Source organism: Gobius niger (genome assembly GCF_951799975.1).
Source record: "Gobius niger genome assembly, chromosome: 5".
NCBI classification, from domain to species: domain Eukaryota; kingdom Metazoa; phylum Chordata; class Actinopteri; order Gobiiformes; family Gobiidae; genus Gobius; species Gobius niger.
This window is the reverse complement of record NC_136856.1, coordinates 14,054,236-14,072,829: the sequence shown is the minus strand read 5'-3', so window position 1 is coordinate 14,072,829 and position 18,594 is coordinate 14,054,236. Positions and strand designations below refer to the sequence as shown.

General features: G+C 39.3%; 1 protein-coding gene across 1 annotated transcript in view; it reads right to left on the bottom strand.

Moving 5' to 3' along the window:
• The window catches only part of trpc7b (transient receptor potential cation channel, subfamily C, member 7b), a 50,321-nt gene that overhangs the window by 14,179 nt on the left and 17,548 nt on the right, over nt 1–18,594 (bottom strand). Inside the window, exons 5-7 of the mRNA XM_079557368.1 lie at nt 15,248–15,464; nt 14,070–14,303; nt 11,365–11,629 (exon numbers count right to left, since the gene is read on the bottom strand). Of these exons, the coding sequence (XP_079413494.1) occupies nt 11,365–11,629; nt 14,070–14,303; nt 15,248–15,464 (716 nt within the window). The remainder of the gene's footprint in view (nt 1–11,364; nt 11,630–14,069; nt 14,304–15,247; nt 15,465–18,594) is intronic.

Sequence of the window (18,594 nt, the reverse complement as noted above, 5' to 3'; positions counted from 1 at the left end):
CGTCTCACATTTAAATACACAGCAGCTCCCTGGACACTGGTGTTACTCAGTGTGTGGGAGAGGAGTGAGTCACCCCAAACGTCCAAAACTAATCACAGACAAAGCCGAATCAAAGTGTGTCCCCCGAGACATGCTGCCGGTGCATCCCACATTACATCTTTATATCTGCACTGCCTCTGTCTCCACCGCCATCATTGCGCCTATCATTTATTTCCTCTCAGAGTCACCCTCAACCATTTTCTTATTATATTCATCATCCTTCCTGCCGCGCAATCTTCCCATCTCTCCTCCCCACAAGCTTTTGCCAATATCTGTCGCTCAATCGAGTCATTTGATTTATACTTTTCAAGTGGGCACATCCAGTTTCAAATATTTAACTTGGAGCGGTTGAAAATGTTGATGATGTTAAACTTTCTTGACAATTGCTCTGTTGGTCTCGAAAGCTCAGATGGAGGGCAGGGGCTGCACAAAGAATTGCAAATGAATCAAAGTTGCAATTTGAATGGTCGCATTTAGCGAATTTTAAAGACTGCTAATATTATGTACAACATGCTAATGATGGACCTCGACCTATTCTGAAATGCATATTATTCTTGTATCAGTTCAACAGCTCATGCTCCTAGACATGTTTGAAATGTGCACTACAAAATGAATCCTGATTATTAGATATAAAAAAATTACCGCTAGTATAATTCCAACTCTGTGTACCCCTACCATGAGCAACTAGCAGCTTTATAGACTAGCTTTATAGAGATACCCAAACAAAACAAAAAACAAACAAAAAATCATAATATTGTCACTAAGTTTGTAACAAACTTTCTCACTTTGTCTTTCATTTAATTCTTCATGTTGGAGTTACCTCGAGGAGCCCCGGGGCAAGGTACTGCAGCAGTTTAGAGGAACATAGAGACAGAAACGGACAAGTTTTCTTTTCTTTTTTTCATTATGATAATTTCTTAACCACACAATACTGTGTGAACATTGACATTTTCACTGCAAACTCCTTCACAGAGTTCTGACTCCTACTCAGTGTCACTGCACACCACCTTTTTGGTGGTGTGCAGTGGTGGTGTGCAGTGGTGGTGTACACATTAAGAATATCACAAAGTTTTTACCATCTAAAGAACATAGCCAGAGTCCGCCCCATTCTCTCTCGGGCCAACACGGAGACGCTCATGCATGCTTTTATCACCAGTCGTATCGACTACTGTAATGCCCTGCTTTCTGGTCTTCCCAAAAAGAGTATCTCAGGTCTACAACTTTTACAAAATTCAGCAGCTCGTGTCCTGACGATGACCAGGAGGCGGGACCACAATATACCGGTTTTAGAATCGCTGCATTGGCTCCCCGTGTGTTTCAGGATCGATTTTAAAGTTCTTTTAATGGTTTTTAAATGTCTTAATGGTCTTGGTCCTTCTTATCTTTCAGAACTGCTTTTACTTTACGAACCTTCACGGCCCCTTCGCTCCTCCTAGTTATTCCTAAAGTCAACAAAAAGACTCATGGTGAGGCGTCTTTCCAATATTACGGCCCTCGCCTCTGGAACGACCTGCCGGAGGAGCTCAGGGCTGCAGAGAACGTTCATGTTTTGAAGAGCAGGCTCAAGACCCACCTTTTTAGCTTAGCCTTTAACTGACTAATCTATTTCTTTAATCCTAATATATAAAATGTATATATATATGGGAGGTTGTCCCAGGCGCATTGTTTTTAATGTTGTAATCTGTAAAGCACTTTGTGATACCTTTCGGTATGAAAAGCGCTTTATAAATAAAGTTTGATTGATTGATTGATTGATTGATTGATTGATTGATTGATTGATTGATTGATTGATTGATTGATTGATTGATTGATTGATTGATTGATTGATTGATTGATTGATTGATTGATTGATTGATTGATTGATTGATTGATTGATTGATTGATTGATTGATTGATTGATTGATTGATTGATAATTGACCGGAGTTTATGGATGGCTAAGGCCAGGCTAGGTTATACTGCATTTCCCCACATAGTCAACACAATTATTACAATTATTTAGAGATGTTGAAAAGAGGTAAGTGTCACTGTCCAACCATACTGTACATAAGAACTATGGGCGAGTCCCTCCTTCACCCTTGGAATACAGAACTCTCCATCTCCATAAAACGAGAAAAATATTAAAATCATATGCCCTTTAAATCTTGTCTAACATGGAAATGAAATAAAGTAATGAAACAACACATTTGAAATGAATCAGACCTAACCATAACCAACTTTAGCAGTTTATTGTTTATTGAAATTATTATTGTTTATTGAAAGGATCCCCATTAGCGCAGTCATGCTGTCGCTATTCTTCCTGGGGTCCCTCTAAATCCACTCACAAAAAGTAAAAACAGTATTTAAATCACAAACATGTGTATCAGTACATTTGTATATCCTACTAAAATCCTATAAAAGCTGTACATAAAAGTAGCACATATTTGCATTCAGAAAGGAATATCTCATGACACGTTCATTCGCCAAAATCAATCCACATTTGTTTGTAAGAGTTTTCTCAGTAAAAATTTAAATCTCTTCTTGTCCTCCACTATCGTTAGACTATCTGGAAGTCCATTCCATGCCTGCATAGCTCTGTATGTAAAGGTCCTCGTGATGCTATTCGATCTTACTGTTGGCAAGAGAAATTTTCTGGCCGTTGCATGTCTGGTTTTGTATTTGTGTTTCTCGTGGCTGAACAGGAGATTTTCATAAGTGATCTTTGGACATCTAGTTGACATAATACTTTTTACTGAGGATAACAGAGAGTACAAGAGTCTGTTTTTCACTGACAACCATTTTAGTTTACTCAGCATTTCCTTTGTGCTGGTCATGTAGTCACAGCCTAGCAACATTCGTGCTGCTCGGTTCTGTACTACTTGTAAGGTTTTTATTCCTTCAGATGTTGCATTTGACCAGACTGTTGGACAATAGTCCAAGTAGGACAGTACCAGCGCTTGTGTGATTAGTTTAGTAGATTGCTGTGTAAGACAGTGCTTGTATCTTTTTATCATTGAGATCGCCCGTGCCATTTTTACCCCTATTATTTCTATATGTTTGGTCCAGTTTAATTTACAGTCCACTAAAACTCCCAGCAGCTTAGTTTCATATACCTGATTTATTTGAACTCCTTCTATCTCAAGTTTTAGTTCTGGATCTGATTTAATGTTATTGTTAGACCCAACTACCATTGCAACTGTTTTTGACGTGTTTAATATCAATTGGTTTTCTTGAGTCCATTTTAACACCTGCTTTAATTCTTCACCTAATACTCGTCGCAGTTCTATTATGTCTTTTGCTGATGAATACAGAGTTGAATCGTCAGCATACATTACTATTTTAGTTTTGTCAAGAGCCAGTGGCATTTCATTTGTGTAAATATTAAAGAGCAAAGGCCCAAGGCGAGGTCTAAACTATAGAGTTAGTGGCCTCGCCTAAATTTGAATGAATAATCAGGTTGTGGGTAAGAGCATTACAAGTGGCTTTAATCGCCTCCAACCCATAACCCTAAACTGTCTCTGAAATTATGTGAAAGGACCACAATATAGCTTTTTTTTAATTTCCAAACTCTCAAGAACTTAATAGTAATAGAGAGAGAAAAGCTGAGCAAATCCTGATGTGTTCCTCTCTCTCAAGCGAGTAAGAGTCTGCAGATTTGCGACATTGAGGAAATTAAGCAGAATGACAACATAGCAGAAAGGCGTCTTCTTTAGTCTGTGTCTTCAGGCGGGGCATAAAAGAAATCTTATTAAGTGGGGAATACAATACCACAGGGCAAACAATTAACAATGTTTTGATAGTGAATCACAGACGACATCCTCTATTTTATTATTAGGCCGCCGCACACGGGCAGTCTGTCTGGGGCTGGGCTATCTTTTTTTTATGTTACAACTCTCGTAAACCAGTGGAGGAGATCATTCTGCTTCTTCGCAAATGGCAGACAAATACAGGCATAGCAAAATGTGAATTACATTTTTGACCAGTGGATGTGGGTGTGAGTGGATTTGGGCCATGGAAAATAAGTGAAAGGCGAGAATAATACTTTTTTTGGTTGGATTGGGACCATTTTGTTAACAATGAAACGCTGTTTTTTAAGGCAAGAAAATCCAGTGGCTTCAATCGAATGGACTTTTAATTGAAAGGTGCAGAGTTAACAAACTATCTTCTTTTCCTCCAATGTCTCTGCACAGCATATGTTGAATCTAATCTAACTATTTTCACAGGACAACAGGATTTTTTTCTATTTTTTTTTACCCTCTGTGAATATAGAGACAGGTGGACAGGGAATATAACTAAGATTACTGTGTGTGAACAATACATATATCCATCTGAAACAAATATAATTCAATTTAAATGTCAATATCATTAGTCAGTGGAAATGTGCTTGAGCAAAAGAGCCTCTCTAAGTTATAAACATCATCTCTCAACAAGTATGATGCTGAACAACTATGAGACAATGGGAAACATTCATTTAACTCAAGTAACTTTCATGACTTTGTTGGACAAACATCAACATTCTTTTCAACTCTTTCGTGAGCATAAGCAAAACAAAACAAAACGCAGCGTCACGGCCAGTAAAAATGTCCAATTGTTAAACACATAGCTTGAGTCAGTCTGTTTACTGTAAGTGTGGGTAAGCCGCTGTGACAGGTCGGACAAACTGCCTGCGCGCCTTTCTGCCGAATTATAAACGCTCCACAAGCACTTCTACTGAGGATACAAACTGAGAATCGGCACAAAAGAGTCGGGCACCTGGCCTGGTTGTTGACATTTTAACAAAATGAATGCATCCTTTTCATTGTGTTGCTCTCTCCCCTCTCTTTAATTGTGCTCCTGTCGCCGCCCCTCACTTTGACATTCACACGACTGGCAACAGCGCCACGCAGCACCATGCCTCTCCTCTTCAGAGATGTTAAATTCGGCCATTTGTTGGCAGCTTTTTCAGGGCCTGCCTCCTTCCACTTCTGTGCACATTTAGACAAGATTTCTTTTTAAACATTTCCTGTCACTAAGTTGATGTTGCCAGTCGTGTCTTTATCTTCTCCTTCGCTCATTTTGTTCTTCATCATATGGCCTCGTCCTGGCCTTGTTTTCAAAAAGAATGCATTCGCTCACTGATATTTTCTCTCATATTCAGCCATGTGCAGCAATTCTACAAAGAACCTCTATAGTACAATACAATATAGTATGTATGTATATATATATATATATATATATATATATATATATATATATATATATATATATATATATATATATATATATATATATATATTGTATAGTATTCTTGGACACTCTTCGAGCTATATCATGTTTTAGAGCATAAAATCAGGGAGAAGTAATGCAACAAATCATATAATCATGCAAATCACTCGGACTCTTGGAAGTATACTGTCCTAGTCTTGGCCTCAATCCACTCTGTTTTTCTCCTGTTTTTGTTTATTCGTTCTGGCTCAGTTCCCATATTATACCTGAGCAAAAGCACCTTGTCGTCCATCTGCATGTCTCCCCCCTAATCTTTCATAAGCTACTTCTCACCTGTTCTCCGCCACGTCCTTCCTGTGAGACCAAACTGAGGCTGCAAGAATTTTAAAATATCTCTGTTGGGTCTATGTATTAAAAAATGTACTAACTCTATAGTTTAGACCTCGACAAACATGTTCTGAAAAGCATGTGATTCTATAATTAGTTTAGAAGTTCGTTATTTAATCTTCTAGCAAATGTTATTGTTAATGGGCATGTCCACTATAAACTTAAATTGCATATCTTATCGTAACACATCATACATTATTTTTTTTCAAAGTTGCTCCACCCTTCTCCAAACTTTGTTAAACCTACTCCAGTTATAATGCATTCTATTCATTTGTTTTGCATTGATCGCCGCCTCGGCCCTGAGCATCCAAACAATCGCAATCACTCTTTGGATTTTGGAAAGTCAATGACATCCTCCTTTGTTTAGTTCATCCCACGAGAGGACATAAAGGATTTCCTCTTTATCCATTCATCCTTTTGCTCTTGTTGCCGTCCTGATCGTTGTCTTCCGTCTGCGCCTCTGAGCAGTGCGGCCACGCTTGGATACCAAAATATAATAGCAATTGAAATATTTGTAATTCGGCATGAATACAAGGGTGGACCAAACTTATGTCCACATGGCACTGAATACAATAAGGTGCAATTCTAATTACAGCTCTATGTGCAATGCAAATAGTAGCCCCATTGAAATACTCAAACACTGATATGGTATTTGATTAAACCAATAATGACGTACATTTTTATGCTTTACACGCTTGACAAGCTTCAAAGTATTCATTCTGTCTCCGCACTTGATGGTGTTAAGCTCCCATTGTAGCCGCAGTGGCCCTGGGGTAGGCTGACAGAAGTGAAGCTGCGTCATTAGCCGCCTCGACCACTGCCAGCCACTCACTCAAATTACATTCACATAGGGTAAAGTGGGTGAATTATTCCACTAAACCAGCAATCAGCCCGATTCACACCTTTCCCGACCAGAATGAGCTTTATGGATCTTTGAGCACATTTGTCATGCACATAAGTCGGCACCTGACCTGTTGTTAGTTTGTCTCTGATACCTGAATTAATAAAATATACCTTCAGGACATTCATTCATATTACATGTACATTTGGTGCTGCCCTATAGATTTCATGAAAATCGGTTTTCCAAAGACCCCAATGCGACGGTTGGCCCTCATCAACATGTGGACATGTATGCGTGGGCCCTCCAAGACATTTCTCTGAAGTCCGTGAGTCAGATCAGGCTCTGATTCTTCCGTGAGGATGAGGCCATTACTGCTCCGCTGTTGTCAGGCCATAACCCGCTGTGCTTTGCATGTGTCTATACATTAATGCATTTCTCAGTTACGTTTCAGGGCTGTTGCGTGCATTCATTTAAACCCTGAGCAACCCCTACGTCAATCGCTTTGTCAGTCATCGAAAGTGGAGCGTTGTGTTTGTAACAAAGCTATAACATTCTGAAAAGCATTCCATTTACTGTGAAACATCCTTTAATAGCTTCCACTGAAAATATCAAAATAGCATTTAATTGTACCGTCTTTTTAAGCCTGTCACAAATCTAAATACCCCCTGCCATGCGCTTGCATATATTCCTTTGCGTCCTCTGGTTAGGGAACACTACCACACATCAGCCCTTCTTGAAAAGTATTTTCTGCTTCCACCTGTTTTTAGCCCTTTCAATCTTAAGTGCCCTCTCCAGTTATCTATTATCTTACAGTTTCTGTATGGGGGGGAAAGCTAGGTATTTCTGTAATGCACACAAGTCTAAACTAATGCCATCATAAATATCACAAAAACACAGAGCTCACACTGAAAAGCTAATTTTAGACACAAAAATTGCACCTGGCTTTGCTGACAAACACGTTATATTGCGGGGTGAGATTTGAAACCATGCTGACCCCTGGTGGTCAAATTGAAATTAATGGGTCTCTCACGGCGCATTCCCACTGTCAAAGCAGAGCAACCGAAAGGCAATCAGTAGAGAAAGAAAATGCCAGATTTTATTTAGAGGGAAGCAGTAAAGGGTATTATCTTTGTAAAATTGCTGTGCAGAGAGAGATAGAGAGAGGGGCTATTTTTAGCTCTTGTAAATGCAGGATTGTGAAGTCAACATTGATTGTGATCTCTAAAGCAGAGCGGAAGGGCTATAGGCAGTGCATGGAGAGACACAGTGCAGATGTCTTAGTATTGATCCCATTAACACACAGTGGGCCCTGGTCTTTCTCTCCACCTGTGCACCGCTTAGAAAATTTGATTCCTCTCTGGAGAGTGGCCACCTGCGCCACTTCAGCTGCACTGCACAAGTAGTTATATAGGAAGTACTTAAAGCTTTAACTCCAGAATTTATGCTGTTTTTCTGCCCAGGCCTGTCACGATGCCTCGATATCTCTTGCTTGATGTGAGCAGCCAAGTAAAACTCTCCGCTTGGAAAACCACTGCGCCGTGGCCAAGCTAAAGCCAGTGCAGGTTTTCACTAAGTGTTTCACTGTTCACCGCAATTTAAATGAATCTTTCACGTTTAACGAAAATGCAGACATTTTACTCTGCAGAGAAACGTTTAATGAATAGAGATAAGAATAGCTTTAAAAGACTAGAGTTAGGGATCTTATGCAATGCACTGCAATGTAGTATGAGAAAATACGTACAATGGGGTAAGAATCGATTGAAGATCTATCCTAGAAAGCAATCTAATGCAAGAATATCCTCAAAATGTCTTGTTTCTTATTGCATCTATAAAGAGACTGTTGAATGATGCTTGACTTCCATTTTAGACTATAAGAGAATTTGTTTATTCAGAGAGTACTTCAAAATAATGAGAAATACCAATCTATAACCAGATCCACAATCATTTGGAGAAAACTTTGTCATTCAGACGGATCAGCAGCCGTGTTAATCTGTCTGATCTAGCTGATTGATGTTCAAAATAATCAGGCGCGTGAGCAGCAGAGGTTGGCATTTGGCAGCGGTAGCTTGGAGTAACAAAATGAGCCCCCACTGGAATTCATTTCCTGACAAGATGCACGAGCATATGGGCTAGTGTGCGGGCGAGACTGAGCGCCTGTCGTGCGCAGAATGCCTTATTACATGTTCAGGGCGGTACTAACCATGAAGAAATGTACTAGTTTTGAAGGTTAGTTCATTCAAAATGCACAATGGCATTACTATGTCATCATGGTGGATGACAGTGGTTAACTGAAATCTGCTCATAGCATTGAGACATCTGCGCCGTTTAATGAAGAATTGCAAATGAAAGAATTGTACACAGATTTATATATATATATTTCAAGCACTTAGATAATCTATCTAAAAGTCAGAGCTGAGAATTTTGGTATTCATTTGAAACATATGTTTTGCAGAAAACAAATTGGGCGCAACATAGAGAGCTTCAAAAGGTAAAAAGAAACACTTGGCTTAGTTTGGCTTTCACCAGATGTTAAACCGCAGAATGCCAATGATATAACAAAATGAGCCAAAATCGTTTTCTAACACTGGATGTAAGTGTCTTTCGTGAGCATCTTGGCGAGAGTGTATATTGTTCAAAAAATAATGAACAACATAACATAAAAATATGTTATGTTTTTTCAGTGGACTAAACAAAGCCAAACAAAGGTATTTTATCAGCTGGTATCTGGTCCTGTCCTCAAGCCTGATCTGCCTTTATCTAAATTGCCGCTTAAAATCATTACAGTGCTTTTATCGGACAAACATTGTTGCTTCTTTTTGTCTGACTCATTATCAATTATGAAAAGCCACAATTAACTCCATGACTGATTTGTGAAGCGACTCACGACTTGCATGAGATTATCTGCCCTGAAACAAAGCCCACTCTCCGTCTTCTTAACTTTGGCTATAAACACACTGCGCCGCGGCCAAGATGGAGACACAAGATAACGGAGCCTTTACCAGCAAAGAGCCACATGTTGCTTTACAGACAACCATTAACCCTACACCTTACACAAGAAGACATACATTTCCATCCGCGCATGAGAAGACCACATAAATCACACATGACATTATGGCCGGTGAAAGATGAATAACAGAACATCTCTTCAGGCAACGTACAAATTAATTAGCTAGATATGAGAGCCACTAGGTGAACAATTAGTTTTTTTTGTGTGAGAAAAACGAATGGGCAAGCACAGAGTGGCTTCAGGGAGTATTCATCCCCTCTATTTAATCCCGTTATTAGGTCTGAATGCATAAAATGTTAGTTCTTAGTTGTAACGGTTTTGAATGATGATTTAGTATATTAGTGTAGCATAATCAGTGAAGCTTTATAACAATAGAAAATAAATGTATACATTTAGAATCAGACTGCTCTCATGACCAATAGAAATAACTCAAAGAGAACTGAAAACTATCTCAAGCCACAGTAAGTATTTCACAGAGTTTTATGAGAGTCCCTGATGTATAATCTCTTGGTTCAAGGACATATCCAAGTGCCCCATTCTGCCCTTGTCAGTTTGTGCTAAAAGCTTTATTGCATACGGGTCTGTAGGTGAGTATATTAGGAACTGGTCACGGGTCATAACACCTGACAATATGATCACAATCAAGAGCCGATGGATGTATTGCCCTGTGACCTGATTATTGCTTATTATAGAAGTGCAACTGAATAGATTTTACACATACATCCTGAACTTAGCAATTTACCAAAGCTAAAGATCTATGGACTCTTATTGGCTCTACTAGCTGCTATGAGTTTACCTTGGTCCGTTTAAGTTTATTAGCTTCTTTGGTAAGCATGTACCTTAAGCATTGCCGGTACTTTTATCTCTATTGACCAACAGCATTGCAGGCTTGTGAAGAAATGAAACTTCGATCTTTCCCAGTGATAAATCACCAGACTAAATTAACTCCACAAACAGTCTGATTAAGGAGGGCATGCAGTGACTTTGGATTGTCCCGGGGATAGGGATCTTAGTGATAGAAGATAGTGGCTGAATGTGACACAAATTGAGATACAGAAATGTGCAAAAGTTTGAGAGTGACCTTATGTGAATGAAAAAAAGAACTATGCTCAAGTGTATCAACATAAATTTACATTTAGGAAAAAACAAGAAGATTTCAAATTTGAAAATGATCATTTCTGGGCTAAAGGGTCTTTCCATTGAAACGCAAAGTGACTAAATAAGACAAAACCATTAGATCTATTTTGCAAAGAGACCCAAATAAACTATGTCTATAACCTTTCTTACTCCCTACACACATTAATCCCACTAACTCATTTATGCTGGCAACATAAGTGAAGTGTCGAGCCAAAGGACAACAACAGTATGTAATGGAGGACTACAACTGCCAACTTTAAGGTTTTACTCCAGAATTTGTTAAAAAAAAATCTCTATAGCCGATCTATATCCGCACCCCACAAAATCAAGGGTCACCCAATAAAGATCGGAGTGTTTATGCAATAGAGGAAGAAACGTTATTATATAGGATTATATATAATAGGATTACTCAAAACTGTGTAAATGAAGCAAGCAACTGCCAGAAAGCTTTTGATGAGGGAACAATGTTAATAACATGGCTAGAAGCACTAAAAGCTGGTTTTGCAAGATACGTCCCCTATAATGTATGTGGTTTACAATACAGAAATGTTATCCTGAGCAAAACTTTCAAATTCTCATCAGCTTTGGGGCCACAGCATGAAAAACATCAAAGACCCCAGTACCAGGCAAGACAATCTGACATTTCTTGAAACAGAGATAAAAAAAAACAGCAAGTAAAATTTTATATTAAGAGCAACACAAAGTATTCCACTTCACTGCACCTTTTAGAACTTTTCCCTTAAGGTCAAACACATGCTTCAGTCTACTCACGTTGTAAAGGCGGGGTTGTACTTGGCTCCCAGGTAGTAGGAGTACAGGTTGAACATTCCGATCATAAAGGCCACGAACACCATGATGAAGATGACCATGAACTTAAAGATGTCTTTGACTGTCCTGCCCAGGGAGATCTGCAGCGGCCCGAAGCTCTCGTTGGCGGGCAGGATGTAGGCAATACGTGAGAAACTGAGCACCACAGCAATGGCATACAGGCCCTCGGAGATGATTTGCGGGTCGGAGGGGCGCCACTTGTTCCTGGCTGTGGGAGGGAGCGAGGGAAAAGGAAAGTTCAAAATCAATGCTTTCTAATCTTAGTTTGGCTTAAGAGCAGATGAGTTAAAACTGCAAGTGTTGGTTGGAGAAGTAACAAGTAAGAAGTCTAATACTGACTTGGAGGAAAAGTATGTTTTGATGTTCTGAGGGTAAAGTTCCAGCAAAAAGGACAAATGTGTGAGCCAGACTTAAAATAGGGACAGCTGGAGGGTAAAATGGAATGTGGAGAGGCTAGAGTTTGGAAAAGGGAGCACAAAATTAAATGACCAGTCTTCAACAAAAGTCTAAACCAAAAAGCACTTTTCTATGCTTGTGGCTCTGCTATTCTACTAAGCTCTTCATGGAGCAAACATAGTGATAATGATTTTTCTTTTTAGATATGTATTTGCTTCACAGGCAGCACATCACATCAAGAAATCTAGTAAAAATGCCAACATGAAAGTATATTGCAGCTCAAAACATAATAAGTCAACTGAACGTACATCAGAGCTACCCACGCTTACTGTTACTATTGTACAGCAGCGTAACCCAACCCATCCTGCTTCTTCACTATGTTCTCCATCAGAGGAAAAATCCCTGAGGTGGCACAACATGTCTCAAAAATCCTCACTCTCCCAAACACAGACCCCTCTGACCACAATAATAAAGCAGTTGCAACGCGCTTTGGACGAACAATATTCCCGGACTCAGGGCACGCTCTCCACACTCACTTCAGCAAATTCTTTTCCCCTCTGCTATCGCTGTACCAAACAGTCTGTAATATTTATGTAGCCTTCACATACAGTATGAGTTGTTGTTTATGATGTGTATATGTGTTGTTGGGACTGTGAAAACAAATCTCCCCTTTTGGGATAAGAAAGGTCTATACATCTAACGTGAAATGAAATAATGGTAGGCCATGAATAAGAATATTAGCAGCTTATTACGCATGACCTATTCATTACTAACACTTATTAATACTTAACAAACAACCCTTAATATAAAGCGTGACCGACACAACCTGAGCAAAAATGCAAGCTTCTGCAAGTTTTCTCCATGCGTTAAATGTTTAGAATACATTTAGTTGTCCAACATTTTAAAGCAGATCCTATAGGCAAAATGAAATAGGTATGAATAAATGCAGAAACCATGATAAAGAATATGAGATCTCCAGCCAGAGACTATAAATGTGCCATGTAAAGCCAGCATACTTCAGGCACTCTGCTGTTTGTAACAAAAGCACTGCGAGAACGGCTCCTGCACTGACACTTGAATGCATTAGTGGTCTGTTATAACAGAGTCAGTCCAGCAGATGACAGCACTGATGAAGGTTCTCCTGTTGGGCCACTGGGGAACGGTCCAGCAGCCTGCAGCTTTGCACACAACACCAAGCACTGATTTTGTAAGAGAAGAAATGCAGATAAGATGGTGCCTCAGATATGATTACTGTTCTATTTTTAAACACGGTTGGCCCGAAAGAAAAAGGCTTATAACTTTAAACAAAATAATGTGACAATTGAAATTGAAATTTGCCACAGGTCTCTCTGGCAGTGCTTGACTTCTTTACATGTCATACTCAATAATGAGGCAATAATGAATGTGCAGCTCTTAGAAGTTTCTTTTGTTTTGCGTTTGTTTTATCTTGTACCTTCAAATTGGCTGTTATTCTAGACAGTTTCAACACAAAGACTTAAAAAGCACGTTTTGAAAAAGCTGCAAAAGGACAACGTCGCATTACCATCAAAAGGCTGTTATAATGAAAAAGGAACAATCAAAGTGTTGAGAAACAGAAACTTAGCGTATAAAATGTTACTCTAATTGCTGCAGAACTCAGAATTAATGGAAATTTGAGTTAACCTTCAAATTTATGCAACATCTGAAGAGTCTGAAAACTGCACCGTAAAGATTTTTGACTGACCTTAAACTGAGCTACTGTGCTTCTGTTATGAGGAGACATCTTACATTTTGTAAATTGTTACCATCAGACCAAAACCTGAGTCTGAATTAAATAAAGAATAAAAAAATAGGCTTGCAAGCAATCATCAAATGCCCAATTCACTCTGGCTTACAAACATGTTCAGCTACATCCCCTGAACATATTTATGTCTCAAATTTATGCCTTTGCTTTGGAAACCCAATCTATCATACAGGCAAGAGCCAATAAAATAATATAGTCATAAATATAGTTTATTTCTGAAGGAGCAGCTTGCAAAACACCAAGGATTTTCATAAAATCTACAAATCTTTTGTCTACTTTCAGTCATCTTTCATTTCCTAATTATTGGTTTCCTTTTATCTTCATACTTGCTTATGTTACCTTGACTTTTTTAATTTTTCACAGATATTGTCCCCTTGAACTCCTGGAGGGCACAATCAATCATCAAGCGTAATATGAATATGTTAGGTACAAACTGTAAGTACACCCTATAATGCTCGACTATACTCACCAAAAGTAAAATAGGCCACTTCCTCTGGCAGTGAGGCGGTGCTGAGGTCATCTTCTGGCACGTGCATGTCCACGTACTGCTGTGCTTTGGTTGCTTTGAGAAAAGCCATGAATCGCGCCGTAAACGAAGCCACAAAGATGGAAAGCATCCCAAAGTCCAGGACATTCCAGAGGTGATAGAGGTACTCCCTCGGCCCGTCACTCCAAATCTCCTTAATCTCCGACCAAATCATGCCTGTGGGAAAAACAACAACTATGATAACCTGTGACTAAAGCAGTTTTAAACAAGCACAACCGCAAAAGAGCCACTTTTTCGCTTTTTCGCTTGGACATTTATGCAAAAATACAGAAGCTAACATCAAAGCTGATAATCCACAGAGCATTCAGTCCCCATCTGGATCACAGGTGCATACAAAACACATCAACAGCCACTCAGTCTTTCTATATCCGTGGACGAAATAGGGGGAAAATTGCTTGGTGAAAGAGCCCCTGATCAGTATCATCGCTATAACAATTACGAGGCTTTTGAAGTATGCCACTGGAATCACAATTGCCTGAAAGCTTCAGCAAGGACACAGACCACATATAAATAGTAAATGCCTAATCCATGTCAGCACCTGCTACTAAAAATGTCCACAGATTGAGAAAATGGCTGCAAAACAAGTAAAAAAGTGTAAAATAAATGAGCTTATACAAAGAATAATACTCTGTGTGTATCTCATTACCAGATGGGCAGCAGCTGTGGGATGACATGTGTTGCCGGGGGCCACGTATTTGTCAAAGTTAACGTGTTTTTGACAGCATGTTCTCTCTACCAGGCTGCAGTCTTACAATTCACAACACTAAATTTCACTTCCTCAATAGCCCCATTTACGTTTTCAATTTCCCTTCAGAGTTCCCCACCGTCGGGACCAACCATCAAATTTATTTTCAAAAGCAGCTTCTTCAAGTTTGGTTCCTGAGGCTGAAATTCAAGAAACCTCACATTTTACTTGTGTAGATTGCGTTACTTTGACATCTGCCTTTCTCCCTGTAGTTTTGCCTGTGAGAAAAGGTTTCCATTGGCAATTTTAAAGAGAATTTTAAGGTTTATTCTGGCCCAATTACTCCTGTAGTGTAAAACATAAACCTAACTTTGTGTTGTCAGCATTCATTTAATCATTTAAAAAGCGCACTCACCCAGGACCCACTTCATGATGAGCATCTCGGTCCAGGAGAACTGCGTGGTCTTGACTCTGAAGACCTGGCGGGGGTGGTCCGTGATGGTCTCGTTGGGCAGGTTCTTGACCCCCTCGAAGCGGTCCGAGGCGTTGATCACGAGCAGACCCAAGAAGATGGTGAAGGATACGGCATGAGCTACAAACTTCATGAAAGGACTTCGTAAGATCTGACCAAGCTGCAGGGAAGCGCAGAGGATTAAAAATAAATGTGGTTTGCTCTTAGGAATACCCAAGTTCCAGTGAGAATGCAATTGTATGTGCTTCTTCCTTTGCACTTTGTCAGTCACCGTCCATCCCACTCCCTTGGATTGCCCGCTTACAAAAAGATGTGCATGCGATAAAGTTGACAAGTGTCGTGACTCGTGTGGGCGCCTAAAGATGAGTAATTTCTCCACTTATTCGGGTTTGAAAAGTACAATTATTGATCCATTGGCCTTATCGGTGCATTTTAACTGTTTGGCTATAGAGTTTGGTGGGGTTGACGCTGCTCCTGAAACGTGCCCTGAGAGCTCTATTCTCGGTCTGTGTGAAGGGCCAGTTAAGGTCTAAAATATTGATTAAAAGAGCTTTTAAGCCCAAAACGAAGCTAGTTATCTCCACTTCCTGCTAGTGTAGGAACTGTGAGTCTTACCGATTTTAATAGTAGTGTTTTAGTTGTAGTAATGCTATTTGTCTTGTAACCAAGCCCTCTACTCTTTGTGAACCCATCTTCACCAATAAAAAGCACTTAAAGCACTTAGAGCACTAACGCACCTTGGCTGGTTTGTGTGGGATTTATTACTAACGTTTGTGATTAAATTGGTTTATTAACCTTTAGTTTGCTGTGAATTTGTTTTGTTGTTTTCTTTGGTCTACCTTCCACATCTACTTTAGCTAGTGTTAATTTATTAGGGGAAATAACATTTTAAGACATTAAATCAATAAAACTGGACTATATTGTAAAAATAGAATGTTATTTTTGCTACCTCTGCCTTCATCCTACCCACCGCTCATCGATGTGTGAAGTCCCCTTACTTTTTTCAACATTAGCAGCTTGCCATTTCTGTGTGAATCAATCATACATGAAATTGAGCATGTTTGATATGAAAAGAGTGCTGTATAAATCTAAAGCATCATAGTTTTGATGTTGATTACTGTCGATTTTCAAAATAAAACATAAATTGCACAATAGTGCTTAACAATACCTATCCACCTGGACCATAAGCAAATAACTGGCCAATATCTTGCCATTGTTTTTACAGTGTGTACCGTACTAGAGGTTGAGAGAGAGGCAATGTTAAGCCTCTCCTTACTGAAACGGTATAAATGAACCAGCCTGCTACATGCAATTTCAGTGTTTAGCTCTCATAAAGTGAAACGTTCTCTTCTCTAAACCCAGTACAGATGATGATGTGAACAACCCTTCTTCTACAAACATAGCAGGATTGCTCTTTAAAGATGAATTAAAAATCTAGCAGGTGATTAGTACAAATAACGCTTTAACACAAACACCACAGCAGCTGTTGTGATCTGTGCTGGTCCTTATTATCAGCCTCTAAGCAGACTCCAATCACACAAGGAGGCACTTCTTGTGGAACAGTGCCATATGGAGACCACTTTGAGCACTACACCGGGTGGTCTTAAACACGCCTAACTCTGCGCCTGACTATTCTCATAAATGCAGAAAATGTGACAAGGTGCTGTAATGGACAACAATGCACATGCACACACACATACACACTGAACCCTATAGGCTTTTACAGACTGAACATTTGCCACTCTCTAGACCTGCTGTGTTCAATATTAACAGCCCATGGGGCATCTATTCTGTGCGAAATATCACATCGTATGCTTGTTCCCTACCGCACAGCCTCGAAAACCAAAAGGGACAGGGAGCTGCCTGTGAGGATCTTAACCCTAAAATCCCTGGTAAACCCTTGTATTCCTCTGGGATGCGCCTGGCTCGTTCATTACCACCATGCACTGAGAAGATAAGAGCCATCCATCCAGTCCTTTGGAGAAAATGAGATGGTCAGCCCCGATCAGGCCGAGTGTTATGTGAAGAAAAGGTTGTGTCTGGGTGCTGTGGGGACTTGTGTGGTGGTGCAGGGGATAAATGCTGATTTCGACTCTCTACAGAAAGTGAGATAAATATCATGTAGAGTAAAAGAAAAAATGTGAAATGTAATGTAGAGCTGCAGAGTTATCCTTCACATCTGCTTATATGAGAGAGTAACGGCTAACGTATTGAAAAGAGGCACATAATTATAATGCAATATTACAGTATAGCCGCGATGGGGGTATAAGCAGCTTATAAACTGCTTATCACTGATGCTTATATGCTTTAGATACTACAGTATCTAAAGCATATAAGCATCACTGATAAGCAGTTTATTAGCTGCAGTACCTAAAGTGGTATAAGCATCACTGTAAAATTACACAAATCTTAAGTGTAACATCAAACACAGCTAAAACCACATTGTGTCATCAAATTACAAGCGTTTACTGTTTTTTCACAGTTGGAACAATAACAAAAAATATACATCTTTATTGCCTCTCCTTAGACTTGACTTTACTGGGAAGACAATATCACCATTTCATCTCCATGGAGAAGCTGCCCTATTTTTTTTTTTACAGGTAGCCAAACACAACGTATATATTGGTTCTCTTCCTAATGCTTTATTTGACAACCCAATGCAAAATTAGTATCTTTGGTGTCTAGCTGTTTAGTACCACTGGCTTTATTTTTTTAATTTTATTTTATTTTTTATGATAGTTTAGGTGCTCTTATGACCTAGCAACAAACAGTTGCTAGGCGAACCTGGTTGGCACTGTGGCTTTAAAGGGACTATACAGAGTTTAAAAATGGTAAAATTATCTAATTTCCTCCCACTAAATGTTCCAACAATATCCTAAGGTGTAGAATAACATGTTTTCTGAATAAAGTAACAAAAAAAGCAAGCTCATAAGATAGTAGGAGAGCTAGTCTAATGATATTTTCATGTTACAGCCTCAACTCTGGGCTCTTGTTTGATAAAATGTAACAGGATCTATCTTGTAAGGTCTAATTCAATATGTTACGGGGTCCAGTCAATCTGTGTTTAATGAAAATGGATTGTCACCTTGTCCTGTGCATATTGATCGTTCACTTTTCCCATTGCCATCTCACATTGAATTTCCTCCCTGGATAAATACAGTAAGTGCAGGGCCAAATTGTTTATGCAAAAATATGAGTGCACATTTAACGGGTGACGGACTAAAAGAAAAGTCATTAGTGAAAAAAGACGGAAAAGTGGGACTGGAGCGTGACATGTAGCAGTTACGGAC